The 25019-nt window shown below is 39.2% G+C and overlaps 1 protein-coding gene across 1 annotated transcript in view; it reads left to right on the top strand.

The window, feature by feature from the left end:
* The window catches only part of thada (THADA armadillo repeat containing), a 131950-nt gene that overhangs the window by 20413 nt on the left and 86518 nt on the right, over nucleotides 1-25019 (top strand). The window contains exons 22-27 of the mRNA XM_042009678.1: nucleotides 682-791; nucleotides 5135-5267; nucleotides 8460-8582; nucleotides 8677-8799; nucleotides 8905-8996; nucleotides 20318-20407. Coding sequence (XP_041865612.1) covers nucleotides 682-791; nucleotides 5135-5267; nucleotides 8460-8582; nucleotides 8677-8799; nucleotides 8905-8996; nucleotides 20318-20407 — 671 coding nt within the window. The remainder of the gene's footprint in view (nucleotides 1-681; nucleotides 792-5134; nucleotides 5268-8459; nucleotides 8583-8676; nucleotides 8800-8904; nucleotides 8997-20317; nucleotides 20408-25019) is intronic.

Here is a 25019-nt window from a genome sequence, read left to right as displayed (position 1 = left end):
ACCCTTCCCAGTTATTGCCAGTGGAAATTCAAAAGAAAGCATCCTGTCCCATACCAAGCTGGACCCCTTGGTGGAAATTGAACTTAAATCTGCCACATTTACACTTCAGCTTAGACCTCTGTGAAAATGAAAAAAGACCTGGGGCTTAAATAATCTTATAGGTCCTTGTAAAACACCTCAGGGTGGGTTTAAGTTCCAGATGCTGTCAGTTGAAATGTACCTAAAATGCTTTTAATGAGGGATCAGATGATGAATGGGGGTGATGCTTAGTTCAAATCCCTTGAAATTTGAGCACCGGGTAATGTTAGGAAGGCTCCCTGTGAGGTGCACCTGTTGGTAATAAGTTGACAAACATCCACATTATGTTGCTAGATTTTCTAAATGAATTTAGTTGCACAAATCTCACCTTTTTTTCCATTTTTATACTGCTAGCTCACATACGTATCACTTAATAGGATGTCATTCATTCTGCTGTGAGTCCGACAACAGCAGTAGCTGTGGTAATTTGTCATGGATTTTTATAGAATAAGGCCCCTTTGATAATTTTGAAACAGGTCATGTCCATTTCTATTGAATCGTAATGCAGCAGGCAAAACTAACACACACACACCCACACACACACAATTGAAAGCATTGCTTGTTCCAGTCAGGTTGCTGATTCTCTCTCTGTCTCTGTTACAGGTGGAGGGGGTTGGCCTGTACTTCCGTCAGCAGCTCCTGCAGTCCCGTCATCGTGGCGCCTTTGAACTGGCTTATGTGGGCTTTGTACGCCTCACCGAAATGCTGTGCAGGTGTGTGTGTGTGAGTGTGTTTCATTCAAAGTGGCTGAAAGTTAATACTGCTGAACAGCTATGAGCATCAGAGCCTCTGTCGTCACACCGAGTGCAAGTCAGGCTTGTAATTAGCAAACCAGAGAAGTCCTCTCAGTATACCATAATTAAATCTAGAATGGATAATTGTATTTATTGATTATCTGGTAGCGTCTGGACGGCCAAGAGTTACGCACAAGCGCAAAAAGCTGAAAATTAGAAAGTTGATGTTTTCTATTAAATCTAAAGACATGACTTAAATAAAGTACTTTTAATTCTCCTTTTTTCTGATTTAATGATGAAAGGAGTCATAATGATCTCTTGTCAGTGTCAAGATATTTTTATGCTCTATCATTAAGAATGGAGGCTGGGAAAGCAGCCAGTCTGATTAAATCTGAATTGAAAATGTCTTGGCAGAATTTTGGAGGTTTAATTTTGTTGCGGTATTAAGGAAAACTGGCCATTATTCCCATAGAAAAAGACGTTTCCAGGTGTAGTTTAGGTTGTTTGATATATTACTCAGCACAGGCTTTTGTAGTAACAAAATCCACTTAAACTCACAGTTTAGGTGTGTTGGAGCAGGGAAAAATTCCCTAGGACCAAACTTGGTCCTTGACCTAGGCAGTACTGTCTTAGAATCCTTTCACACCAGCATTTTTGATTTGAATCCTAGTTTGTTTGCTCAGAAAGTCTGCTTCGTTGGAGGTATTGTGAATGCACAAACTTGCGGACGCGGTCCGCCAACAAAAAGAGGTCTCTGTCCGTCTCAAGCTGACCAAATGCAGGAGGCAGACTACAAAACAAAGTGCGTTGTGGGTTCAGCACACAGTATTGTGCGTAAACACAACCAAAATACAAGTGTGTGTGGGGCGATAGTCGGCTTTGGACGGGAGGAATAGTAAAAGTTTTGATAGAAATCTGATCAACCCAAGCCCGGTAGGATCTGATGGAGCTCCAGATTTAACTGTTATGTACTAGAAGTTGAAGTTGTTCTGCATTAACCAATAGATGAATGAGTTTTCTTCTTCGTTGGTTGTCTCGTCTTCTCCTTCAGTAATTCTTGGTGCAGCACCGCCTCTGAAAGAGCGGACCGCGTTATTTAAAAGGTCCGATTTGTTTGAGAAGTGCAGCAAATTAGCTGTATCGCAACACCCCACAAGTTGTCATAACTGGTTGGCTGGTTTCCCTGAGTTGTCTACGTTGAAGATACAGGCTGTGTGACTCTGCCTCTTGTAGACAGTAGGTGTTGCTGTTTAGATTTAAAGCAGAAATCCATCTATCCATTTATGCACTATACTTGCTTATTCCACCACAGGGTTTCAGGGTGGCTGAAGTTTATCCCAGCTGCTATCAAGTGAGAGGCAGTTTAATATTATTTCACTGTGATAATTTCCCAGTAAAAATAAAAACAAGTTATGGGAAAATATTTTTAATTTAAAGCTTAATTTTCCCAGTGTAAAGTGCCAGAAACAATGTCTCTATTGTCCTTCTAATATAAAGAAAAAAACAAAAAAGCAAAACTTTTAGTTGAATGACAGGAAAGAATCCTTTCTTTTTACGTCTCTGTTTTCCTCAATGGCTGGCTGTGGAAAATGTCCACGGCCCTGCGGCAGGTGACGAACCACAAAACCATTGCAGCAGTGTCGACTTTGAACCACCCAGTGCTGAGCGGTTAAAACAAAACTCCCTTGTTTTGTTCTTGTGCAGAAACCAGCTTCTCACTGGGTTGTGTAACGAGAACAACATTCTAGTGGTTGCGTGTAGGAGAGCTGGGAGTGTGTCCTCTTCTCTGATGTAAGTGTGTGTTTTCAGGAGGGGAAGAGCAGTGTGTGGATGGTATTCAGACCGTGTGCTGGGTTATAGGGTGTTGATTGCGGGGTGCTTAACCGCAGCCTTTTGATGCCCTGCCTCAGGATCTGGCTTTGGTGCACTCTACTGTGTTTGCACTCCCCCACTGTGTCTTTTTGTCCCTGTCTTCTTTCTTCCCAATTTTCTCCTCCTTTCACTCTTCCCATTTGTCTTCACTTTCTCTTTTTTGTATCTCTTTGACTGAATTCCCTGGTGAGGCATGTGCATTTATATCTGCAACTGTTTACAGCAGTCCTTCCCAACTTGTTTTGTCAGACATGTTCCCACAGTGCTGCCAGATGAACTCAGTTACTCCTTCCAAATGTTAATTTTAGATTTTCATATTCTATATACTGCTTTATCACAAAAGAATAAAGATCTTTAGCCTTTAGCTTTTGGAATTTCACCCATTATATCTATTTTCGTGTTACCTTCAGATATTTAAACTATGCATTGAATTTAGCATTTAAAACATTTGTTTACGTATAGGCTAGTTTGTTTTAGTATTCATAATTTATTCTAGTTTTCACTACACCATACATAAAGATCCTTACTGAATTGGTATCAATGTGTTGGCTAAAGCAGCATTGTAAGAATTAGCAGTTTAACAGTGGAGTTTTGCTAATACAAGCATAATTCCAAACAAATACTTGTGATTTCATTGAATACTTATAAAGTTAATGAATTCAACAGATGTGTGTGAGAACATGTCAAAGTTTCTATGCCTTTCAACCTCTGTTATTTGGGAGTTAAATGTCTAGCTAGCAGCAAATGACAATAAAAAAAATCTTCAAGCTAACATTAGCTGCTAACTAGGTAGGTAACATTCCCAGCTAGCAGCTAGCTTAAAGATTTCTGCCAGAAAAACGAGACTTTTGATATTTTCTGTTTGTTCTAATTTGCAACTTAGCTTTAATAAAGTCCCCATTAAATTTCTAAATTTCTGCATGAAGTGTGTGTGTGTATAAAATTAGGGGCTGTGAATCTAGAAGCTGTGAGATTATGATCCTGCTTTTTGTCTGTTCACCTGATGTCTCATAATCATCAGATATTGTTCCCTCTGCATTTAGAAGGAAGCAGCTTCATACAACTTTAAATTCATCCTGCTGACTTTTTTCCCTTTAATAGTAAATCCTGAAATTTTTATCTTTTTTGTCAGAAACAGTTGATTTTATTACATTGATATTTTAATTGTTACTGTGTAAAGATAAAACTGCTGCTAAAAGCTGTTTATTTGTTTAGTGTTTGCAAACCAAAAGTTGCTGCATTTTCTTCATATAGCTGTGCTTTTAAAGGAAAAGGACATTTTCTGTGTACATATGTGTACACACACAATATATTGCCAAAAGTATTGGTTCACCTGTCTTGACTCTCTTATGAATTTAATAAGCACCCTATTCTTAATCAAACGAATTCAGTGTTGGTCCACCCCTTTGCAGGTAATAGCTTCAACTCTTCTGGGAATGCTTTCCATAAGGTTTAGGAGTGTATTCAGAGGAATTTTTGACCATTCCTCCAGAAGCGCATTTGTGAGGTCAGATACCGATGTTGGCTAAGAAGGCCTGGCTCTCAGCCTGGTATATACTGTAAGCGACGCATATGTAACATGGCTGCCACAGTTTTTCCTACCATATGTTTGACATGTAGGCCGCTCGTGTAGCCTGCTAGTACATTTTTTGTTTGGTCAGTTATTTCTCCCCTTTAATAATACAAATTGATATAGTATTGTAGATCATTGGGAAGCTTGGTTAGTCACATTTACGAGGTATAACTTGTAAGGATTGTACTTCTGTGGAAAGAGCAATGCAGGTGAACATGTGGATAGTGCCTCCCCAAAAATGTTACAAAATCCTCTGCAATTTTCTCCTGTTGGTGTTCACTCTTGTTTTGAGTTTGAGTTTAAAGCCTGAATGTTTGTTGAAGTGATGGCGCCCTAAACAGCTAAAACTTAGAGGTTTTCAAATGCATCATGTAGCACGTCTGGCTGTTGGCTGAATCAAGATGGAAATGTTCCTGTTCAACAGATGGTCTGTTCAGTGAGGAATTTTCATTTAGCTTGAAGCCCACGCACTCTGGATCCTCTGACTCAAGAGTATTTAGAAGTTAACTGAGGACATTATATTGTTGTTCAGTTTTCATCAGACACTTTTGAAGTATCATTTTCTAGCATGTTTAATGAAAACCATCAGTGATCTGTTGAGCAACAGTGTGACTTCTCAAAGGATCCTACTAAAACATGAATAGCTTAAACAACTAAAATGTACTATTTACATAAGAGTAGTAAATACAAATGTAAATCTCAATAAGTCTACACATAAAAATCTGTTGTCTTTTATTGTTTTATTGTGAAACTTTTGTGCAAATGTAAAAAAATATAGTTTTGTTGTGAATTTATAATTCTGCATATTTATAATTTATTTCTATCAACTGAAAAGTGAATCATTAATGATTATGTAATGTTTTTGTGTGTGTGCAAGGAGTGGGAGTCGAGCCCTGCAGCAGCTTCCTGCTCATTGGCTGTCTGAGGTCCTGGAAGAGGTCAAGTCCAGCGACCCATCATCGAAGCTGTGTGCCACACGACGCAGTGCAGGAATCCCCTTCTACATTCAGGTGCGCAAGCATGCTTCTCAACATGAAAACACAACAAACAGACCCATAAAAAGTATCAAAGAGTGCTTGTAATGTTTCAGCCCTGATTTTTGAGTTCTGCTGTTGATTTCAAGTGTTGTTAAAAGCGTCCTGTTTGCATTTAAACACTTCAAAGCCCACAAGGTGCAGACTCTCATCAGTGAAAGCCACATTCCTTTGAGTTAGTCTCTTCAGTGTGCATGGTGAAGTTCTGGTCACAACGGATCACCTGTTCTTTAGTGGATTTCTAATGCTTTGCTTTGAAAATGTTGCTTTAATTTGCATCATTTTCATAAATTTTTGTAGATTATTACAAGTTGCTAAAGATAATAATGGCGCATGTTAATGCTAAACAACATCTATTTTCTGACTGAACTCACTAACTTGGACAAAAACCCACACTGTCCTTTGTTTGCCCCCTTTTATTCCACTAGCACCACTTACCTCTAACAACGTGTTGTAATCTCTGACTCAGTGTATAATTCAGCCACAGCTCGCCCCTCTACTTCCTCTGATTACTGATATTGAAACTAGACATGACAGAGTTCATGTTTTATCATAGCAGTAATTTCCGAGCTGGTTTTCTCTTTCTTGTGGTTTTGGGAACAAGACTGCACTGCTGACATCACATATTCTCGTCTCCTTTAAATGTTTGCATGCCAGACTGTCTTAAAAAGAAAAAATATGGCATAGATTTGATTTTAAATTCAATTCCAGCTTTCTAAAGCCTTTTTTCTGACTTTCTGAGACTTGTTTTAATGGCTTAGAAGTCATGTTTATTGGATTTTAAGGTAATTATCAGTGAGCAGCCCCGTTTTATGGTGGATGGGAAAACAGATGAGTTGCCAGAGAGAACAGAACATGATAAAAACAACAACATGTGTCTGAAGTTGAGGATAAAGGGAGAGAAGATAAGATAATAGTAGAAGAGGCAGGGGAAGTCTGCAGAGATGTAGAAATCGACACCTTGGCAGAGCTTCGGGCTGCATTCCTTCACATAGAGAGGCAGAGTCAGACCCGGGAAGGCTGGCTCCTGAGCTGGGCTCATGCTGGTCTGGACTGGTTCTCTTGAACCAAGCAATACCCTCTGCTCCTCCTCCACCTCCTCCTCCTCTATCCCCCATCTCTCCATCCCTTCCTTCAAGGCTTAATTCTTAACCATAACCCAGGCCTGACACACAGCTGGCTCCCATCAGCTCCCACTGTAAGATAACTTGTGCAGCAGCTCCCACATTTCCTACTCCCACATCGGCACATACAAATGATGTCATTCAGTCAGTCTTTCTTTTGAGGCAGACTTATGCAACATAGAAGATGTCTTTTTTAAGTTATTATAGTGAAGCTGTAGCAAGTCAGTACATTTCGTTCCCACAAATGCAGACCACCTGTTGGCGCCTTTTGTAAAACTTGTCACCCAGCTCGTCCCAAAGCCTCTCGTTTCTGTGTGTTTATAGACTTCTGAAAAGTATCCCACTAAACTCCAACTGGATTAGATGATGTGTTGCTGCAGGTTGTTATAGATCAACAAGATTACACCATTCCCTTGTGTATCACGTATCATCATGTGTACACCTTCCCTGATTCACTGAGAGACTGAGAGAACGGATAATTCCACGTCCAGATTCATCAGAGAAAAATTAAGATGTCCTCTGGTCTAATGGTGGTTTAATGGGTTCACTACTCTTGTAATAAACCTCCTTGGGTAATGACTTATCCAGCAGTTTCAACTTGAGGACCTGAGTGTGCATCTGTAAAACAAATGGCATGCTTGCTGTAGCCTAACAGATGCAGCACAGCTCTGTATTAATAGCAGAGTCCTGTGTGTCCAGCTGCTCTTACAAATGTGCCAGTCCAGCTCTATCTAGAGCCTCATTTATGGTCTACCTTAAATTTACATATGGATGTGGATGGAGACTTCTTCCATCTTCTCTCCTTTACTTTCATATTTCAGTCAGTTTTCAGAAAGCTTGAGGTTGCGTACCCAGACGTAGCAAATGCCATAAATCAAGGGGGCAGTGTTGAGCAGTGTAGCTGAAGTTTGACTAGTAAAAGAAGCAAAGAAGAAGCTGCGACGCCGTTATGGTGTGTTTCAGTTCTCTCGTAGTTCCAAGTGCCCGAAAGTAGGTGATGTCATTACAAGGTAAAAGCCGTTTCTGCAGCACCAACTCGGAAAAAAATGGATGCCTTCAAAATAGCCAATTTTTTAACTATGTATTTGGCAAAATAAGCTCACTTAGTCAAAAATTCCTTTGGAAAATGAATTCCAAAGATAACTGGAATGCACAATTACTGGCCGCACAGACCGCCGTCTACAGCCCTGCCTCTTTCTGTGTTTTTCTGAGAATGCACATTATTATGATCTCATCCATCGTCACCATGTTTGCTATTGTCTGAAACTGACGTCAGAACTCAGAAGTAAACTCTGAACTCTGCTCTGCCCTCTAGTGGATGTGTTGCCTAACAACAGTGCCAACGTAAAGGATGCATGGTAGAATGTGGGCAATGACACTGGACATAATTTGACATGGACGTATCTATCTATGTGCTTAAAGTGAGCATGAATAAGGCTTAAGACTGTGCTCACACTGCAGGTCTCAATTCTGAATTTTTTCCCAAGATTTATTTATTTTTTATTGTGTGGTTCTTTATACTATAGCTTAAATGCAGTCTCCATCACACTCCAACATGAACACACACAGCCCTAAAGAAACCTGCATGCACAGAAGAATGCACCACTGTCACCATGTCCCATCTCTTATGGAGCAGAATTGTGACATCTATTTCAATTCAGTGCTGTAAAAGTCTGACGAAATGCAACATGACTGTTCAGACTGAGATCATATGATGGCAAAACATCATTTTTATCAGTTTTAAGAGCACATATGAAACTGGCATAAGTCTGATCAGAAAAAATGGATTTGTGCTGTCAGATTTGGGCCACTTTGCCTGCAGGGTGAACGTAGTCCAGGTCTGTGATGTTGACTTTGATGCCTAGGTTCTGCCTCTGTACCTTACCAACAGGTAGATGTACAGCAGAGGAGCATCAGCCCCATTTTGAGCTACTACAACTACAAATATGCCTGTTTGTACATTAATGTGACTGTCAGTAAAAGCATTAAGAAGGCAGGAAATGTCATCAGCGGGCTTTTTGGTCTTTCCTTTCCTCTTGCTCAGGCTCTGCTCTCTTCTGAGCCTAAGTCCTCCAGCTGCAGCCTGTTGAAGATGACCATGAGAGAGCTGATTTCTTTGGCCATGCCAGCTGCGAACAGGAACACTGATGGCTCTACCGTACCTCAGGTTTGACCACTTCATCCACAAATTATACTGATAAATCTGGAATTTCCTGCTGGTTTTTAGATTTTTCTATTAGAATCTGCTCCTTTCTTTACAGGTCCATGCTCTGAATATCCTCCGGGCTCTCTACAGGGATACACGTTTGGGGGAAAACATTATTCCCTTTGTTTCAGATGGCATGCAGGCTGCTGTGCTGGGCTTCACCTCCCCTGTGTGGGCAGTGAGTCTTAACTTTGTCTTTTTTCTTAATTTATAGCCTCTCTATAGCTAGGATTAAGATGATTAAACTTCTTTACTCTTTTTTCTTCTTCTTTTTGTTTTCCAGGTGAGGAACTCCTCCACTCTTCTCTTCAGCACTCTTATCACCAGGATCTTTGGAGTGAAGAAAGGCAAAGATGAACACTCGAAAAAGAACAGGTCTGCGTCTCTCTCTCTTATGCTCATCTACCCATTTTAAGCTTAAAGTCCTTCAAGCATCAGTGGACATAAGGTCCAAAAAATCCCTAATGTGTGAAAAACTTCACTTTAAAATGAAGATTAATCAGTCAAGTGAATCCACTTATTCCACTTACTGGGTGTGCAAGTCAACATGAAGTGAGGCTTGTTTTGTACATGGCTATAATCACCCACTCTGGCAAAGATTTTTAAACATGAGACGTAATTAATCTATATTTATTTAGCAGAAATTGTTAACCAATCAGAAATAAAACATTTAGACTTAAAAAGAAACCAAACACTGACAAGCTGATCTGAATTAAAGTATTAACTTCACACCACCAGGGGATGCTGTTGAAACACCGTTTAGACTGAACTACAGTTTTTCAGTCTGCTCTGACCTCCTGCCAACCACTTGTAGCTGGGGCAGATGCTCTCCAATCAACAGTAAGAGCATAACTCTGCAGGAAAGAAGGCAAAAATTATTAAATATTAACATACTATACATCAGTGGTTCTGAAAGTACAAAAACCCTGTGTCAGTTTACAATTTAGTTCAGGGGCCATATACAGAACATCTCTATCTCAAACCAGTAAAAAAACCATATAATAGCCTATCAATAATAGAAATTCCTAATCTTCCATTTTTTTAAAGCAAAAAAAATACCAGAACATTATCAAGATGTTTACATGAACTATCCTTTTATATAACATTTTACACATTCTTAACTTCATAGAAATATTAAATATTTCATATTTTGTTTTATTTCATATCATATATCTGTTTTATATTATAACTTTGTATTTTTTAATTTATATAGCTTACAAATCCGTTACAGAAATTTTATGCTAGGTGTCTGACCCTGAGAAATACAGCATTTCACATTATTATTAGAGGAGCTTTTTAAGATCTAGAAGGTATTTTAAATACATATGTGTACTTTTCCAGTACAGTTCAGTAAGAGTTCTATTTCTTGCAAATATATACCATGCATATATGAACAATCTGATCAGAAAGACCTAAATATATTCTCATGAACAGTTTTCTAACCCTTTCAGGATGCATAAAAACATTCAAACATTCAGACTATTTAAAGTTTTTAGAAAATCCATGTGGTTTTGTGTTTTAGATATATCTTAAAGTTGTCGTTTTGGAGACAAAGCCTTTAAGACATTCACAGAAAAGGTTGCCAGCTGCTACAAACAGTAACAACACAGGTGAGGAGTAGAGGAACTGCTGGTTAGATGTTTATATGGAGAGCTACAAGCATCACAACCAAAATGAGCCTGGGATGTGGAGACCATGACTCTGTTTATAGGTTTAAACATCCTTGTTTTGGTTGGAAGGTTATCAGCTCTGCTGTTGAACATTGTTTGAAAGACTGCAAATTATTTCTGTGGTTTTCAGATGAGTACTAAATCCTAACCAGCTCCCAGTACCTTGTCAAACAGCCACTCCAGTGTTTGGAAACCTGCATAATGAAAATGATAGCAGGCTTGTTTCAAGTGTTTTTCCCTCGTGTATTTTATACTCTGTTGTGTTGAACTTGAGTGCAGGGTAGTTTGCAGCATCTTAAATGCTTCGCTCAACATGGTTCACAGGATTACACAATTACAGGAAAAGCACTGATGCTTCAAGAAAATTAGTTTTCCCATTCATACAGTAAAACAACTTTTCTTTTTTTGTGTTTTAGTTAATATAAGCAGGTTTGTGCTTGTAGCCTCCCTCATCTGCTGTGACACTGTATAAAATCCACAAAAGCTTGGAAAACCAAACAAATATAGTGTCATGGAAAAGCCAACAGGAAACTGACACCATCAGTTTTAGCCATTTGTCCATTTTTGCCGCCAATATTCACCCAGAAAATCGAGGTTTGGCCCCCTCGTCGGGTAATGCTAACTAAGGGCTAACTTCTCAACAAAATTCTTCTATTCTCACATTAAACTGGTCATCCAGTCATTTTAGTGTTAAGATTAGCATTAAGGGCGAATGTTAGCAGTTCTACAGCTAAGCTATGCAAGCCAGTGTTAGCTTAGCTTGCTAACAGGCTAATTTGAATCTTTGCTAGCTTACTTTGCAAAAGGTGTTTGAAAATTGTTATTGTTAAATATGCCTGTATTTCAGGTAACATCTTAATGTCTCTAAATCACGTAAATGATATCACCAACATTGTTTTTTATATACATATATATAAAAAGAGAGGATAAGTCATGTTGTGTTGTGAGTTTGGGATAGGGCACTGATACTCAATTCGGTCCTACGAGGGCCGCAATCCAGCAGGTTTTCCATGTATCCCTGCACCAACACACCTGAGTCAAAATAATGAGTCATTGTGTAGAACCTGATTGGCTGTTAGAGCCACCTAATTTGACTCAGGTGTGTTGGTGCAGGGATACATGGAAAACCTGGATTGCGGCCCTCGTAGGACCGAATTGAGTATCAGTGGGATAGGGGAATGCCTTCTTGTAAGGAACGTACTCCCATTACCTGTATTCATACAGTTAACATATTGTTATTTAATTGTAGTTTCTTTTGTTTGGCTAAAAATGGACACACTGAATGAAAAGAAGGACAAAGAAGACTGACCTTACTGGCTGTAATCAAACCTTGCCACAAAATGCCAGATCTGCTATTTAACAAGCCAATTAGGTACTGATACATGACCCACTTTTTTGGCCAATTTATCAAATTAGATTAATTATAATACCTCCGATTACAACAGAAGTACAATTATTTTATGGAGCCATGTGCACAGGGTTTGTGAGTTATTAATGTTGATCATAAAGATAAGTCATTAGAATTTCTTTTTATTTTTTGTCTGCATTTTCTTTTTATCTTTCACCAGGCAGATATTTTAAACCATAGGTTATAAAAAGTAGAAAAGGACTGAGATATGATTTTATTGGTTGATTCTTCAGTTTTAGCATAGAAATACTATGTTGAAGTTTAATTTCAGGTACATACAAAATACCACGTCAGAGCAGGTAAGACTTCAGTCTCTACAGAGTTTAGAGAACATTGCTGTTTTTAAGTAACCACTTAAATCACAATAATGTCAACATTCGATTCTATGACAAGTGGTACATAATCTGTAATTGAATCTCAAACAAGATGCAGTGACTGATGCAATGTTTTTAATAACAATATTAAAATAACCCAGTTTAATTTGAGTTTAATTACATTAACAAAGGTCTTTGTCTGATGTAGCTCTTATACATCTGTTCAGTTTTGTAGCACTAGCTTAACAATGAGAGCAAAGTCAGATTTATCTAAACTTTAAGGAAGAAAACATGTTGCTTGTTGAAATCTTAATTCAAAAACCACTACTTAAACTGAAACTATTAGCATCAGTAATGCCACTAGGATACTGGTATAAAGACAGGATTAGCTTTATGCTATGCTTGGCTAATTACATGCTAAATTCAGCTTTTATTTGTTAATTAAAATGATGAACTTTGTAAAACATTCAGCCAACTAACTTTGCATCCAAGCATTGTCACAGTTAGCATGTTAACCATTGTGATTAAATTCAGCCTCATAGAGTTGCTATCTGTGCTGGTATTATATGTAAAGCTTAACAACACATTGCAGACCTTTCACAGAGGCTTTGTCAAGCTTCATTCTGTGTTTACATAAAGCAGTGGTTCCCAAACTGAGTGGGTGGACCCCCTGGGGGGGGCAGACTACCTGAAGTAGTTTGCAGAGTTCCCTGGTTTAAAATGCCTCACACTATAGCAGAGGAATTGATAATAACTTCTGCCATTGATATGATTTCACGGAGTATGATTAATAATTTACCCTCATCTGTTGAGTCTGATACACTAACAGAGCACATGAATGCAAACATTATAATAATGTGCAGGTTCTGTTTGGATGTATCATAGGACTATGTCATAGTTGTGCTGAGGCCTAGACTGAGTTAAGAAATGATTTGTTACTCCAGTTCAGGGTAGAATTTCCCAGCGCTTTCTGTTCCAGAGCACTCAGTCTGGTTCCTTATGTTGTATTTTTATTGGCTGCATCACTGAAGGCTCCTGATAGCTGTTAACCAAGCTGAGGCTGCTCCTGTTTATCTTGTCTGTTTTCCCTTGTGTTTTTAGTGTGCTGCCTAGCTCCTCATCTTTGCTTGTTTTCTTATTATTATAGTGTGGAGAGGTTTTTATGTGCATGTGAGGGAGTGTTTGTGTTGTGATATTAGCAATAAATGAAGGCTAAGAAAATATGTATTTAAACCCTAGTTTATAATTGAATGTCTTTTAAAAGGCCTGTTTTTCTTTTTGTGTTGTATGGGCAAGAATGGTTGTCTTTTTGGTACTCTTCTGCTCATGTTGCATGTAAGTCGTCATGTCAGTGAGTCATATTGTCTTGATGTGGAGTCTTTACTGAGCTGTGCGTGTATAGGTCTGAAAGCTGCATCTCATTTATAATAATTCTGTCTTTAAAAGTTAGTCTTTTGCATCTGGTCTCTGTTATTATCATGATTTTATGGTTGTGATTTCTGGCAACAGAAAATGTAATGTGACAGCTCGTCCACTCTGTTTGGCTGTATGTGTGTGTTCAATTGTCTCTTGGTCTACTGAAGCTGGAGAGTAAACACATTTCCTGCTCACACAAACCAGTTTATTTACAGTGTTTTGTATTTGTGTGTTTGGAAAAGCTGAGCTTCTTGCTGTCTGTGGGAATTTCGGCTGCCTATTTTACAAACTAACTTGTATGCAGACACATTGTTTGCTTGTGGATCATAGTCCCACCAGGCCCAGGCTGGGGCCTCTCTCTGCTCCGTGACCACACATTGATGTTGATGAGATATCTTTGTGGAGATAAATGCAACTGTAAACAAAGCTGACAGAGCAAAGATTGCTCGCTGCATTCCAGCCCAAATCCTGGCAGTTTTATCTGGAATCTGCCTCAACTCCTCACTTTGCACTCTACGTGTACACGTACCAAATGTCTAGATTAATGCTGCACCACTGCAGCATTACTGTAAATTCTTTCCTGCAGAGCAGTGAGAAAATAGGTTGGTGGTTTGGTTTCTAGGTGCCAGATTTACACTGGAAAAACAAACAAACAAAACAGAAATTTCATCGTGAATCTTAATCCAACATTGAACTTGGGATTTTAAAAGTGAACTGTTATAACATTGCCAGAATCACCAGTTTGGAACAGTACTATATACTGCATTGTTCTGATATATGTTGTAGAGTGAATGCTGATATATCCTGTGAGCAGTTTTATACTTCGCATTTTATATTAGGGCTGAAGTTATTAGCATGAGTGTCCAGATTAATTGTATTTTAATCGCAAATTAATTTTTTAAAACTGTTTCTAAATGTATCATACCAGGCTATTTATCATGCTTTAATACTCTTTCAAGCAGTTATGCACCTGCATTTATAGAACTGGGCACATTAGTGTCTTACTATATTTATTCATCTGAGGAATCTGAAGGTGAATGACTTTACATACACATACACATACACACACATTCTCTCATACCACTTCTGATAGCCTCAGCTTCATTTAGAAACAAACATATAAACAGGAATAAATATCCTGCAGGGCTTTAGCACCGTTCCCAGCTTCTTTAGTTTATCCATATCAGCTGCTGAAAAGTTGCTGTTTGTAGAATTATCAGATGTCTCCGCTGGAAGCTCCTTCATGGGAGGGGGGCCGTTTGCTGCACAGCAGGTGGTATTTGGGATGCGGCATACTACGATGGTAACTCGGTTTACATCAACAGTAGATAAAAATGAATTTAGTCCTGTCCAGAGAAAACATTAGTTGTGCACCAGAGACGGCTGGATCTTCTTTTAACACAGGAAGAATTACTTTTCATAGTCTGAATGAGCTACTATTATATATACTTTTTATTTTATTTCACACACAATGTTATCCTATATGGATTACTTCAGACATAATCTGACAGCATCTGAATCATCCTGGAACCTTTTCAGAAAGAAATTTAGCATCAGACCTACAGAGTTTACTTTAGAAACTTTTATTACTCTTGGAATGTTTTCCACTGGTGCAATACATTTTTTTTTATAAAACTTTAATAAATGATTGTTGTATAGTAATTTTTGTAGTATGATGTTTCAAAATTAGTGTTATATATATATATATATAAAACACTATATATAAAATGTGTGTGTGTTTGTTGCATTAAAACAACACTGAATGAATATTATTTCTCCAAGTAAACTGGGTTTGAAACACTTTTTGGGTTGTTCGCATGTGAAGACAGTTTTTATCACATCTGAGTTAACGCTTTTTCACTTCTCCCCCTCTTCTCTCCTCCTCTGGGACCCTTATCCCTCTTACCCCATCTAATCCACTCCGACAGCCTCTGACCTTTGTCCTCTAGGCAGCACAGACTTGTCAGTGGGAGAGACTCATTAGGAAAATCAGAGAAGGAAGGGTTGTGCATGCACACATCCAAGCCCTTTTTTTACACATGTATTTATTAAACACTCATCTTACATGTTTCCATATCCAGTGTTCATGTGCAAGTATCTTCACACACTTAACTTACTTCTCCTTTAAGTCATATAAAGGTTGAAGGGGGTTTCAGACTCTGTCAGTTTCCTACTATGACTGCTCTGCCTGCTAACTTGAACCAGCTTTAAAGCTCTTGTGTGTGTGTTTTCGCTGTACTAAATTATTGGGGCCAGTTGTGACTGAAGCACAGTGTGTTGCAGTATCTCTCCTGTCTTGTGATCAAGTGTTTGGCCGGCCAAACCTCTTCCCTTTAGGGGCGCCTTGATTTAGACAGAGATAGTTAAATAAAAACATTACTAGGTCTTTGGCTGAATGTTTGGCTGGCAAGACCGCTGGTGTTAAATATAAAGTTTGACATTTTACTGACTGTTGTTGTTTTTTTTTTTTTTTGCATGAGTAAACATATGAGCGTAAACACACATGATGGTTAAACAAACTATGCTTGCATACACATAAATCAAAATGTTTATTTTTGCAGAATAAATCAAGAAAAATTTTATAAGAGCCTCACGACATCTGATTGGCTCCTCTTCTTCTTGTGTTACTTTAAAATAAAAGTATCAAGCACATATCAATTTAATCATAACCTACAATTTAACAGTGAAGTATCAATTTTCATTTTAATGTCTATGCGTGTAATTGTGGCATCTGGTCAGGATGCCTCCTGGACACCTCCCTGGTGAGGTGTTCCAGGCACATCCCACCGGAAAGAGGCCCCGGGGAAAACCCAGGACACTTTAGACGGACTACATCTCGCGGCTGGCCTGGGAACGCCTCGGGATCCCCCCGGATGAGCTGGTGAATGTGTCCGAGGAGAGGGAAGTCTGGGTTTCCCTGCTTAGGCAGCGGCCCTGCAACCCAACTCCAGATAAGCGTCAGAAAATGAATGGGTGGATGGAACAGCCATATGGATAAAGACTTCTGTCCGTGTTGGGCCAAAAATATACTTTCTTTAATTATTAGTACATGTGATTATTGCAGCTGTCAGATACAAAAGTACTTAGTTTTTGTTTAAAGTGTTTGTACACACACTCGAGAATGAAGGCTTTGCCTTCATAAACTGCAATATGCAAGTAACCACTAGGGGTGGTGTCGGACTGATTTTACCGGAAGTGAAGTTAGAGGGTCAACAGTGGTAAAACTGACAAAAAGCTCAGAAGACAAGACATGAGATGCTTGTTTCAGGGGCCTTATGTGTCTATGGTACCAGTGGTGTTGCTTTTGATGGAGCAGGTTGAATTTGCAAACGCAAGGTTTAAAATCAAGTATATCCTCAGCCGTTTGCATCATTTACCTGCCATGTTGGATTTAATGGCTGCAGAGACTTACGCTTTCAACTGATCTGCCTCTTTTAATGTCTCTCAGAGTGTATGCTTTTATGATCTCCTCCACTCTCGCCATGTTTACTATTGTCTGAAACTGAACTCAGAAGTGAGCGCTGAACTCTGCACTGCCCTCTGGTGGACAATGCCAACATAAAGAAAACCTAAGACCCATTTATGCTCCTTTAACGTGCATGATAGGTGCGTCCATTTCAAGTCATTATGTTGTCACCCTTCATATTTCCAGGTGTCTTTTACGTTGCCATGGTTAAAAAGTCAATTGTTCCACTAGTGGACAGTGCTGAGTTCAGAGTTCACTCTCGCATTATCGGTAATGAACCGATATAAAGTTATTTGCTACACGACAAGCATTTTCACATAACCTTTCTTCAAAAGATCTCACCATCTCTGTAGTTGTCCTCATCACCAGCTTTTTCTTCCTCCTGTTCCTCTTCTTCATCTCTGGTTTTCCCTGGTTGCATGTTAGCTGTGCTGCTCAACACTGACCCTGCGGTTTCTGGTTGTATTGCTCCGTTTGCATCAAGTGATCTGCAAAGCTCTTGAAAATGCACCAGTTACACATGTAAACAACGCTGGAGATGGACAAAAGTGTCCATCCGTCTGCGTATCCGCCATCTGCATCGAGCATAAATGGCCTTTAGGAATATAAAAGTGACATTGGCTGGAAATAAAACAGATATACCAATTTACGTACGTAAAAGGAGCACAAATGAGGTTTAAACGGGTGTTAAAGTGAGTTTTGCTATTCAAGAGTCGTCCCAACAGTCACAGTTGCTTCTGTAGCTTTGAAGGTGGAGTCTCTGTGGACTTGGACACTTAAAATTTCAAAACAATTTCTTACAAACTTTCAAAATGTGTTATGATGTTGATTTATAGGAACATATAAGATCAAGATAAAGGACTGCATGTGGAAATACAGTACTGAATACCATCTCTGTTCTATAAACAAGCGGTTATTTGTTAAAGTTCCCTATTTTGACATTTACATTTTGAACCTTACGTTTATGACTGGATTGATTTATGAAGGCTTGTACAACTAATGTTGTTGCCTAGAGGGTTACCCACTCTGTAACTGTGACTGTAGCCCTTGTGACAGTAGTTAAAACTGACGTCCATGTTTTCCTCATTGTACATGGCACACAAACTCCTACAAGCTGTAGAGGCAAGATATGTAGACTAGAACGGTGTAGGTGTTTTGTGTCTTGTTGTTTTTATCGTCGCCTAATCTTTTACATCTTTCTGTGGTCATTTTGTTCCTGTTTGTATCTCTTTATTGTTGGCTTGCATCTTTTTCAATCCTTTAGTCTTTATTTTGGACTCGTCTTTGGTTGTTTTAAGTCAGTTTTGAGCTTTTTTGGAATATTTAAGTTTTTTTGTGGTTATTTAAAGTCTGTAGTTATTTTAAGGTTGTTGTTGTTTTAAATGTACTTATAGTTGTTTATAGTCTCCTATTGTTGTTTAGTCTAATTTTAAGTTTATTTCCTGTTGTTTTGAATCATTCTAAATCTTTTTGTAATTGGTTTAAGTAACTTTATGTGTTTTTGTCTCTTTGTGATGGTGAGATCATTGTACTTGAGATGTTAATGGTCAGTCCCAGGCCTTGGGCCCCAAAGTCTGAAACTGTTTTGTCTTGTTTAGCACTTTTTCCATGTAAATAACAAACTCCCAAATGGTAATGACTAGACCTCTGGGTTTACTGTAGTAACATGGGAAGTAGGAAAAAAACAAAACAAACCAACTGTTGCCCTCTTTGTATAAACAGTTTCCTTGATTTTCTTCTGTCTTCTTCTTCTTTACCTTTTCTGCTGTTTCCTTCAAGGGTCGCTGCAATGAATCACCGACCTCTATCTGTAACCCTGTCCTCTGCATCCTCTTCTCTTAGACAAACTAGCTTAATGTCCTCTTTTGCTACAACCATAAATCTCCTCTTCAGTCTTCCTCTGGGCCTCCTGCCTGGTAGCTCCAACCTCAGCATCCTTCTCCTCATATATTGCTGATAAATTACTTATATGATTTTATATGAATAAAATCATAAATATGAGTTATTTTTACACAATAATTGTTCAAAATTGAACAGACTAAAAATATGAGTAAAAGTAACTTGAAGTCAAAATCTCTTTAAATAAAAGATTGAATATCGCATTTTAACTTCAAATAAGAGTTTAATTTTGTTAAAACACTATTTTTTTAAGTACTTCCTATTTGAAAAAATCCAAACTTAATACAGTATTACACTCACCGGCCACTTTACCTTTACCACCTTGCTAGTACCAGATTAGACCCTTTTTTCCTTCAGAACTGCCTTAATTCTTGGTCTCATACATTCAACAAGGTGGTGGAAACATTCCTCAGAGGCTTTGCTCCATATTGACATGACAGCATCACACAGCTGCAGGTTTGTCGGCTGCATCCATGATGAGAATCTCCCGTTTCACCACATCCCAAAGCTGCTCTACTGGACTGAGATCTGGGGAGCTGGACTCCACTGATTAAACACGCAGCCATTAAAAAGCAGTGTAGCACCAGACACGGAACAGTTATCAGTGGTAAATTTTCATTGGTTTCTACACTGCGATGTTGGTACTAAGGGGCCCAAAGTGGGCCAGCAAAATTTCCCCCACACCATTACACCACCAGCAACCTGAGCTATTGATCCAAGTCAGGATGGATCCATGCTTTCATGATGTTTCCACCAAATTCTGACCCTGCCATTTGAATGTGGAGCTGAAATGGAGACTTATCAGACCAACAACGTTTCTCCAGTTTCCTGTTCTTAGCTGACAGGAGGCACCCGGTGTGGTCTTCTGCTGCCGTAGCCCATCTGCTTCAAGGTTGGACGTGTTGTTCAGAGATGCTGTTCTGCAGATCTTGGTTGGAGTGATTGTTTGACTCCCTGTTGCCTTGCTATCACCTCCAACCAGTCTGTCCATTCTCCTCTAACTTCTGACATCAACTAGATATTTAGGTCCAGACAACTGCTGCTCACCGGATATTTTCTCTTCCTCAAACCATCCTCTGTATATCCTAGAGATGGTTGTGGGTGAAAATCCTAGTAGATCCACAGTTTCTGAAATCGTCAGAAAGAGTTACCGCCATGTAATTGGCTGATTAGATATTTGTGGTGGACCTGATAAAGTGACCGGTGAATGTAATTATACACAAATGGGTTTTCCCATCAGCTTTATTATGTGTTTGAAATCTGACAAACAGCAACTGTGATCATGTTAAGTGGGTATATGTGATGACCAGTTGTTGCCATAACAAGCATGTTATTACTCTGACTTTAGCATTTAGTTGAAAGCACATCTTTAGAAAGCTGTCAGCAAAAAGTAAAAAAATCTTGTCATGAACTTAACAACGTAAAGCTTGATCTACTTATGTTTCAAAATCAATTTTCCTCCCTGATGGTAAGTTTTAATAGCATTACGACTAACGTGTCTTTCTCTATACCTTTGTTCACAGGATGACTGGTCGGGAGTTTTTCACTCGTTTTCCAGCTCTCTATCCATTCCTACTAAACCAGCTGGAGGAAGCTGCAGCCACAGTAGAAAGGTTAGCTGGCCCTCCTTACTTCTCACATATGCACAGTCTACATTTAGCCTTTGTGGCTTTTCACAAATCGTATTTGAGTTGAAGTTTCATTTAAATTCAAGCTATACGAGGCAGCTTTCTGTTCTTTTTTTCCTATTAATGAGCTGAATAAGCTGCAGGGTGTTTGTGCTGAGAGACATTTAGGGGAAACATGGAATAAAAAGTTTAGTGAGCACAATTTTCTTCATTTTACCAAAGACGAAACACAAAGTATTTCTTATTTTTCTCAGATTAACTACCTTGCAGTGAGTTCTCATGAACCTCACAGTCTTGCTTTCATCACATGCTCAGTTGACAGATTATTTGCTCAAAGCAGAAGGCTTTACGAGCAAATAAAGTAAATGTCTAGTTGAGATTTAGTTTTGTTTTTTTGCAGTGGAGGGTTGAATCCACTGAGGTTCATTGGCCTTATCTTTGTCAGCTTAGCCCAAACTCCCTTTTTAAAAGCATCTGAGTGGTCCAGCAGCTCCCCAGGCAGCCTTATCTTAATATGGATCTAATTAATTGAAAGCTCTTTCAGACCAGCTCTTTCACAATTCCCCTCACTCCCTTCAACCCTTGTTAAAACATTTGCAAATTTCCCACAGAACCAGACCTTGGCTGTCTGACTCTCCACATCATCTCAGTGTATCGCGCCACCCAAACAGACCAGCAGAACCATACTGTAGCTATACACAGCCGGATGGGAGTCAAGACAAGCTGCTCTTAGTGGTTTTCATCAGAAGTTACAGAAAAGAAAGCAGTTAGAACACAAGCCTGAGTTTAGTATAGATTATAGAGGTAAGATCTGAATCCCTGTAAGGTTGTACTTTTGCGTCCACGTATGCACATTATGTATTTTGTAATCCAACCCTCTTCCACAATTGACCTCAAACAACAGCTGACAAATGAAAAAAGTCCCTGATCCAGAGATAATGCAGCAAACGGCATGTCTTCACTGAACCAGAGAACTGGAGGGACTAAAAGCAGCTGTGATGGGACGCATGCTTCCAGTGTCTGGTGCAAGATTCATTACTATTAGATGCAGGACGTTAACTTCTAAAAGCTGAAGTTTTGGAAATTCGCTGATTTATAACATTCAGATGTGTGTAAATGCCGTGCCAAGGAGGAAAGACATGAGAAATTATGTTAGAGAATCAGCTATTGCTGCTCATTAATCTGTTTTAAGATATGAGGTCATTTCTAAACAACCTGGAGCCCATCATTATACACTAAGAAGAATAATCACAAGTGAAAACCATTGAAGACAGTTTACAATTAGCTGTCCAGCTCTGCCAGGAACTCCAAGGAAGATCCCAGCAGGTCAGACTGTGGAATGCTCAGAGATGCATTGCAGACCCTCCAGGCCTAAGTTGGCATATTAAATGTTAGACACAGGACAGAACTTTTACAATTTTCTCCATGAAGACGGCTAATTTGACACCATCTTGCATCCTGTATTGTGAGATCTCTCCAGCCAGTAAAAGACAGTTTTATCTTGACTCTTGTCCTCTGATAATGTCCACTTTCGTTTCTTTGCTGAATCAGCCACAGCACGTTCAGGAAGGCCATTGTGTTTATATCCGTTTGCTAGAGCATGACAAGGTGTGCAAAGCTGCAACGTCACAGCATCCCGGATGATGAAGTTGTATAGTGCAGTTTCTCAGCCTCTGGATGCTGCTGGGCAGCGACGGCTCCAGAAATGCACATAATCGATATCAATGTGCCATCAAATGAGTCTGGAACACGTAGTTTTAGGGTCTGCATCTTTAAACTTCATAATAGTGCAATTAGAAAAAGAGATGTGGCTTGTCTGGAAGAGCTGCTGCAGAAAGTGTCTTTTCTCCAAAAAGAACATGACAACACAGTTTAGGCTTGCAAGGCTGCATCTGAACAAATTACAAGAACTCTGGAACAAGGTCAACAAGTGGAGATGTTTGTATTACACAGCACCATATTTAAAAGAAAAAACAAACACCTCATAACAACCGTCCAGCACAGTGGTGGAAGGCTGATGATCTGGGCTTGTTTTTCAGCCACAGGACCGGGACACTTTCAGTCATTAAAGTCGACCATAAATTCAGCTGTTTACCAACATCATTTAGTGTAAAATGTGAAGCCACCTGTTTGACAGCTGAAGCTTGGCTGAAACTAGGTCATGCAACAGCACAGTAATCCTAAACACACCAGCAGATCTACAACAGAATGACTAGATAAGAATCAGGGTGTTGATATAGTCCAGTAAAATTCCAAACCTCAACCTGTTTCGAATGCTGAGGTGGGAGCTGAGCTAAGAGAGCCGAGCAAAAACGAAAGGCAGCAAAGGGAACTGATGCTTGTGGGCCAAAACCCCTCCACAGTGATGAAACTGTAGTACAGAAAACAATATCTGTAAATATTTTACGTTAACAAAAGGTTAAAGATGTATGGACCAGAAGATTTGAAGTTACACTGCCTCACAAAAGAATTCACCCCCCTTGTCTTTCTACCCATTTAGTTACATTACAACTTCTAGTTTAAATTTTTTTTTTTTTTTTTAGTTTTATTTGCTGGAACTGCACAAAACAGTCTTATGTTTTCAAGTGAAATGGAAACTATAATAAAAAAAAAAGGGACTTTTTTAAAATAAAAAACTGAAAAATTGGCATGTGCATATGCATCCCACCTCCTTTGTTATTAGGCCCCTAAAAACCTCTGGTGCAGCCAATTACCTCCAGAAGTCACATAATTAGTGAAATGAAGTCCTCCTTCTTTTGCAAGGTGCTATATCAAACCTCAAAATAAAGTTTTCTCTTGACCATACCTGTGGATGAACTAAACTGAGCGCTTCTTCTTGTCTTATTTTAATCAATAATTTTTATCATCTGGGTTTTTAACTAAATCGAAGGGAGAAAAAAGTTTAACAATCCTCACTAAATCTTAGCACACATCAGAGTGAATAAATAGCTGGACCAAAATGACGAAGACCACACACCTTCACTTTTTATAGAGGATATATTTATGTCCGACTTTTGATATTTTCCAGCAGTGCATTTATCTCAGTTTGAGTCGTCCTCTTCCTGCAGTATTATCAGCCAGCCGGTGACTTCATTTGCTTCATCTTTAGGGTTTAGTTTTAGTTTTCTTATCTTTACAGCAGGTGTTATTTGGCACGCACACACGATCTTCAACCAAAACACACTCAATGTAGTTTTCCTAAAGTCTGGTGCGTGTGGGACCTGAGCCAACGCTTATCGTACGTACAGTAATGAGCGACTGCTGGCCTGGATTCCTAACTTTATTATCTCAGTACAGAAAACATAATAAACTTGTTTCTCTCTGAAAATATTTCAGGTCATTACCCACATTTTAAGCTGCCTTGATTTCTTGCAGTACTCCATCTTGTCTCCTTTTGCCTCCAATGAAAACAGCATTTGTATCATATTGCAAGCGAATATCAAAACAGAAGTGATGATTTATTTGTCTGAGAGCAACGTAAACGGAAAGCTAAAGCTTCAGTTTACTTTGCAGCTTCTTTTGTGTCTGTCTCTGCTACCATATCCCTCACGCTTAAGGTCAACGTTCTGTTTTCACTCTCATTAAAAGATGGAAAACAAAACAAAAAAACCTTTTTATCGAATGCCCAGCAGCTGGAGATGATTCAGGAGGTTAGAGGAGAAAGGGCAGATTTTCATGGAAGACCTCGGCGAGTAATCTCGAGTCTCTTTTTCATCCTGTCAAGTGTTTCTGCCTCCAGCTGTATCCCAACGAAGTCTTAATGTGTTTGTAGTTCCCCTCCTTTTTCTGACCCCCCCCCCGTGTGTGTGACATCACATCCTGTCCCTCTGTGCTTGACTGAACTGTGACATTAAACACATTTGACCGACTTCTAATTGGCCGCTATTACGTTTCCCGTCTTGTAGATGTCCCAGCGGATGGTTAGATGAAGCAATGAAAAGCCCACGTTGTTTTTGCAGGGGGTTTGTTGTTCTGTCTCTGCTCTGCGATGACTAAAGACTGGGTCTGGAGGACGCTGTGCTCTCCTTTCACACACACTCGGTAACATAAGCAGTCCTATTACAGACCTTCACAGAGCTCAGCTGCACGACCTCCTGCCCATGTAGACACACTTGTTTCCCATGATATATCCATATTTTACAATAACAATGGCAGGAAAGGAAGAAATAAAAGTGTCGTGAAGCTAAAGTGGGCCCAGAGTTTAGGTGAAATATCAGATATTTACATATAATTTTCATTTGACTCTTTGTTTTGTATCTCAGCTTCTCATCTGTTTCGTTTTTCCTCTCTGTTTTCCTCCCTCCTTCCTTCCTTTACTGCCAGTGTGACAGTAAAACTGTGAAACTGCTGGCAGAGATGGACAGTTTCCACTCTGACTCAGCTGGCAGGGAAGAGGTTTAGATGCAGGGGAAGAGGGAGGTGAAAAGCTCAGTTCGAAGAGAGATGAGGAGATGACTGGGCTCAGACTGTGGGTGGTTTTATCCGAGCAATGTACCAAAACGCTGCTGGAATTTAGGCCGGTTGTACGCTTAAAGGACAAAAAAAACATCTGCAATGGATCTTTTATTTAATTTAGTTTAATTCTGCTTTATTTGTT

Source organism: Melanotaenia boesemani, chromosome 16 (assembly GCF_017639745.1).
Source record: "Melanotaenia boesemani isolate fMelBoe1 chromosome 16, fMelBoe1.pri, whole genome shotgun sequence".
In the NCBI taxonomy this organism is placed as follows: domain Eukaryota; kingdom Metazoa; phylum Chordata; class Actinopteri; order Atheriniformes; family Melanotaeniidae; genus Melanotaenia; species Melanotaenia boesemani.
This window is presented reverse-complemented; position numbering and strand designations above follow the sequence as displayed.